Source organism: Myotis davidii, unplaced genomic scaffold, assembly GCF_000327345.1.
Source record: "Myotis davidii unplaced genomic scaffold, ASM32734v1 scaffold803, whole genome shotgun sequence".
NCBI lineage: Eukaryota > Metazoa > Chordata > Mammalia > Chiroptera > Vespertilionidae > Myotis > Myotis davidii.
Window position 1 is genome coordinate 1,609,708 of NW_006295567.1, and position 5,698 is coordinate 1,615,405.

Consider the following 5,698-nt stretch of genomic DNA (forward strand, 5'->3'; position numbering starts at 1 on the left):
CAAAACACCATTACTTTTTAAAAAAAATATCTTTTTATTGATTCCAGAGATGAAGGGAGAGAGAGAGAGAAAGAGAGATAGAAACATCAATGATGAGAGAGAATCATTGATTGGCTGCTTCCTGCACGTCCCACACTGGGGATCGAGCCTGAAACTCCAGCATGTGCCCTGACCAGGAATCGAACCGTGACCTCCTGGTTCATAGGTCGATGCTCAACCACTGAGCCATGCAGCCGGGCTACCATTACGTTTTAGTCCATTACGTCTTTTGGCCCCATGTCAACCCTAAGGGGTAGTCAGGTAGCAGTAGCACTTCTAATTTAGAGACGAGGAAAGGAGCTCAGGAAGGGGAAAGACTTGCTGGAGAGTCTGGTCTCCAGATTTGAGGCTTCCAGGGGTTGTGCTGGCATTTCTGTGAGCACATGGCTGCCCTGCAGGATGCCAGGTGGACATCTAGCCTTGCGTCCATTCTCTGAGCCACCCTTTTCTTCCCTCCCCATGTCACTGCATTGTCTTTTTAAAAAAATGATTTTTAGAGAGAGAAAGGAAGGGGGGGGGAGAGAAACATTGACTTGTTGTTCCACTTATTTATGCATTCATTGGTTGATTCTTGTAAGTGCCCTGACTGGGGATCGAACCCACACCCTTGGCACATTGGGACGATGCTCCAACTAACTGAGCTACCTGGCCAGGGCGCCACTGCCTTTGCTAGAGCTTCACTCATCCTCAACTTCTGGTGCCTTCTGTGCTCTTCGTCTGCAGGTCTACTGTCCAGTGTCCACTGTTGGGGAGTGTTTTCCTCTCCTCCCAGTAGCCCTCCTTGCATCCTCTCCTTTAAGGCTCTGCTAAGTGACTGGCTAATCTGATAGACCAAGTCATTACAGGGCACTAATATCTGCAAGCAACTCCGCTTATTACTCTTGTGGGGAAGTACTTCCATTCCAACCAAAGCATTTGTTATCTTACTAGAGGCCCGGTGCACGAAATTCATGCAAGAGTAGGCCTTCCTTCCCCTGGCTGCCAGCACTGGCTTCCCTCTGGCACCCAGGACCTGGGCTTTCCTCTGGCCACTGGCCCTCCGGCCACCAACAGGCACCTGGGACCCGGGCTTCCCTCACAGCCCCGGCTTTGTCCGGCAGGTCGTCTGGCCTAATTAGCATATTATGCTTTTATGATTATAGATCGCAAAGGAAAGCAGCCTAGAACAAGCTCCAGAGGAGCAATATAGTAATGCCCAAAGAAGAGAAAGATTTGGGAGTATTAGAGGAGTTTGTTCAATATACATTACTACCCACCTCATAATAAATTGATGCTATTCCTTAGTTAAATATGATCATCATTCATATGTCAGATTCTTCCTTCTCATATGTTATTACTATGGAAATGGAAAAGGAGGCCATAGGTGAAGTGATTTATGCAGAGCATCCCAGGAGTTATTACTGACAGTCAGCGATATGGCCGTGCACCTGCCATTCCTACGTGGTACCACTGCAGCCTGTTCCTGGATAGCGAGAGGATTTCAGAGCAGCGGTGCTCTGGCGACCCACGGGCTGGGAAACAGACTTCACCTCTGAGGGAGGACAGCCGGTCCCAGTCGAAGGGCAGGCGGACGGGAGAGGACTCGGAGGCCACTTGCAGGACACTGTCCAGGACTTTGGCCCGTTTCCCGGCCTGGCAGCTGGACTTTGACTAGGGAGGGGGGTCATGGGGCCTGCTCTCTGAAGATACCTGGCAGTATTGTCATCTCAGGGCAACTTAGGAAAAAGCGGCTGCACCCCGTATTCACCAGCCCGATGGCATATATTCTGCCCTCCCTCCTCTAACTATGAACGAATGAACTGTGCTCCTATCTAAGACCATCTGATCTACTTTTTCGTTAGAGCACGTCACCTCTCCCCTATTCCGGACAGTCATCCGGCAGTCATTCCTTTCCACACCCCAGCTCCATGCCACCGCATCCGGCAAGCCCGACGAACACCTCACCCTGACCGCGCCACCAGCTGCTCACCTGTTACTTTTGCTCCTCACCTCTCCAGTTTATTCTCAACATCGCAGTCACAGCGTGCAATTTCATATAAGTCAGACCATGTCATTCCTCCATGCAGAGCCCAGGTCACTCTGAGTTCCGATCACGGCCAGACGACCAGCCGCCCTGGCTTCCCGCTCCTCCGTCTCCTGGCTTCACTTTCTCCCTGGACTTCACTGTGCTCTTTGCTTCCAACAAACACACTCCCACCCCGGTGCTGAGTTGCTCTTCCCTCTATTTGGTGCCTTCACACAGGTGGTCACACAGCTCGCGCCCTCATCTCTCTCCTCCAGTGCCCCCTTCTGGGCGGGGGGCTGTTTCCAAGGAGCACACGCACTCCCTGTCTCCTCTGTTCTCTTTCATTCTGTCCCGCAGCACTTACTGCGATTTAAAGTTGCTTATTTTCTCTCTCTCTCTGCCCTAACGCTGGCGCCACGAGGGCAGAGAGGGCTCCTGTGAGGTTCCCTGTTGGACCCTCAATGCCGGGCACACAGCAGGCAGAATAGTGAAGCACAAAAGGATGTTGGCCAGCGACGTTTGTACAGAGCACACTTGTGTCAGTTATTCCAGAGAACTTTCATGGAAAATATATTAGATAGATATTAATTTCAGCACTTTTATAGGCGCATAAATGGGTCGCAGGGAGGTTAAATGGTAAATCAAATGCCATCCGTTGCCGAACACCATCTTCATCCTGCCTCTCTAGTGGTGGCTGTACAGTCCTTGGTACATTTTCCGTCCTGCTTTGGAAGCCATCCGAACTGCACTAGCTTATCCTTACCGCATCTCATTAAACACGAGTGCACGCTCCCCATCTCAGCCACTCCCAGGCTCCTGTGGAGCCCACACCTCTTCCTTCCTTCCTTTTTCTAACCAGGCCCGTAATCAAGACTTCAAACCCATCGCAGACCAGGTCTCCCAACTGTGCCCCCACTGAAGTGTGACCCGCACGCACAAGACCAGCCCAGCTTGCTTGAGTTTTAAAACCAATTACATGTATTGCCCCTTGATATTTTATTTTTTATTTATTTTTATTTTTTTAAAGTATATTTCATTGATTTTTTACTGAGAGCAAGGAAGAGGCATAGAGAGTTAGAAACATCAATGAGAGAGAAACATCAATCAGCTGCCTCCTGCATACCCCCTACTGGGGATGTGCCCGCAACCAAGGTACATGCCCTTGACCGGAATCGAACCTGGGACCCTTCAGTCTGCAGGCCGATGCTCTATCCACTGAGCCAAACCGGTTAGGGCGCCCCTTAATATTTTAAACTTCACTTAGTGCCATTCGTATTTAGACTGCGTTTAAAATGAAAGGTGTTGCCTCCTAAGTCAGTCAAATATAAAATTTCATTTTTTATTCAAAATTAATTGGCCAGTGTCACTTTAAGCTCTAAAGAAAGCTCTCCTCCGCTTTTAGAAGTGACTGTCTGCCAGACATGAACGGACTGACCATTCAGAGGACTAGTTTTCAAATATCGACGTGTAGTGTCTTATATTTCTAGGGGTTCTGTTTTCACTATTAACTCATTAAAAGGTAGCATCAGCCCTGGCTGGTTTGGCTCTATCAGTGGATAGAGCGTTAGCCAACAGACAGAAGGGTCTGGGTTCGATTCTGGTCAAGGGCACATGCCCAGGTGGGGGGCTCGATCCCTCGTACTGGGTGTGCAGGAGGCAGCTGACCAATGATTCTCATCATTGATGTTTCTATCTCTCCCTCTCCCTTCCTCTTTAAAATCAATCTATATGGAGAAAAGCCTAAGCGACCATCCGACCGGTAGCTATGACGTGCAGTGACCAATAGGGGGCAGATGCTCAGCACAGGAGCTGCCAAGCTGTGGTGACTTGGCAGCTGCTGTTCTCCGGTGATGCACCCAGAACTAGAGAGGAGGGAGCCCGATTCTGGGGTGTTGCGCCAAGAACCGCCCTCTCGCAATCCGGGACCCCTTGGGGGATGTTGGAGAGCAGTTTCAGCCCGACAGGCTGGGCCGAGGGACCCCACCGGTGCACGAATCCTCTAGTATAAATATGTATATTTTAAAAAGTAGCATCAGAAGGATTCCTGACACACGAACCCTCGTGGTCACTGACTTTGAACCTTCTCTGAGTGACGTGCAAGCTCTCTTGCCAGTACTGTTCTGCATTTGTGAACAGCTGCTGCGCCAGAAAATTATTTTTTTAAAAAAATTGAGCTAAACTTAATTTCTTGTAACTTTTGGACAGAATCTGTTTCACCTTTCGCAGACCAGCCTTCAAATACTGGAGGACAGATAGGTTCTGTGTCCAAGATAAGCCTCTGTTCCTCTCAGAATTCTCCCACCTTGCTCCCTCCGGACATGCACTCAGGGAACATCCTGTTTTTGTAGAATCTGACCCCTGAACCGGTGACCACGGTCTGGATCTGTTCTGAGCAGGTGGAGGGGCTGTTCCCCCCCGCCCCCCCCCGTTCTGCGCATTATGTGTCTGTTAATGCCGCCCATGCATGCCCTGTTGGCAGCCACCTCCACTTTTGACTCCTTCTAATTTGCAGTCAGATACCCTTGCCTTTTGTAATGGCCATGAGTGTTCAGAGGCGGGAACTGTAAGTATCCCACAACCTGACCTCTTGTCTCTCTCCTCCGCGTCAGCACTGCTCAGCCTCCCAGGCAGCCACTCACACTTCCCTCCTTGCTGCTCCAGCCGCCGCCATGCACATGCATTACCTGCACTTTTCTTAAAACACAGATATAACTACACCTCTCACGGCTTTGAAACCTCTGACCTTCATAGTGTGAAGGACAGGGTCTTCGCAAGGTGGGTTCTGTCTATACCCCACTGCTCCCTACCCTTCGCCTCTCCCAGCCCGCCAGGATGCGTGCCCTCCTGTGGAAACAGCAGTCACTGGGCTGCCGCTCACTGGGCCCGGGTTAAGGATGCGATGCTAGGGGGGTGTGCTCCCTGCCGGCATGCGTCTTTAGGGCACGGTTAGTGTTCGTTCGCCTTTGTATCTCAGCTAGCGTGGGCCTGGCGTAGCGCGGCTTCGGCGATGCCGGCTGCATGAAGGGGTGCTGGGTGTGTGCCCGCCCTGCCTCCCCCTGGATCAGACGTCTGTGAGGGCAGGGCTCGGGGATGTGCTGCCTCATTCCACTGCCTCGGGAGCCGCTCAGTCGCTTCTGGGTCGCCAGCCTCCTCGATGCCCCTCCGTGCCTGTGCAGCAGGCATGCCCCGGAGCACAGGTGCAGTATACATGCGCGAACACGGTATTTCCCAACTTATCTCACCATCCTTCCTTCTCTGTCTTCTCCCTCCCTCCTGGCTCTCCCATGCCTCTCCCCGGCCGCCCCGCCTCTCAGGCGTCTGCTCCCCCGTGTGCGTGGAGGTGCCCTCGGAGACAGAGGCCGTCCAGGGCAACGCCATGAAGCTGCGCTGCATCTCCTGCATGAGGAGGGAGGAGGTGGAGGCCACCACGGTGGTGGAGTGGTTCTACAGGCCCGAGGGCGGTAAAGATTTCCTGGTATGTGGGCTGCCGACTCTGCCTTCCCCTCCTGGGCCTCTGTCCTGGGCCTGGCCCCTGTGGGTGGGGGAGGGTGAGCTGACAGACACTGGCTCCTTCTCTCCGAAGCGCCGATGGCTCCTCAGCAGAGACCACCCGGCCTCAGTTTACCCAGCCTCTGGGCAGGACAGGTCCTGGGC

General features: G+C 52.4%; 1 protein-coding gene across 1 annotated transcript in view; it reads left to right on the plus strand.

Annotated features, from left to right (window-relative positions):
* The window catches only part of SCN3B (sodium voltage-gated channel beta subunit 3), a 23,906-nt gene that overhangs the window by 3,648 nt on the left and 14,560 nt on the right, over positions 1–5,698 (plus strand). Inside the window, exon 2 of the mRNA XM_006770327.2 lies at positions 5,359–5,519. Coding sequence (XP_006770390.1) covers positions 5,359–5,519 — 161 coding nt within the window. The remainder of the gene's footprint in view (positions 1–5,358; positions 5,520–5,698) is intronic.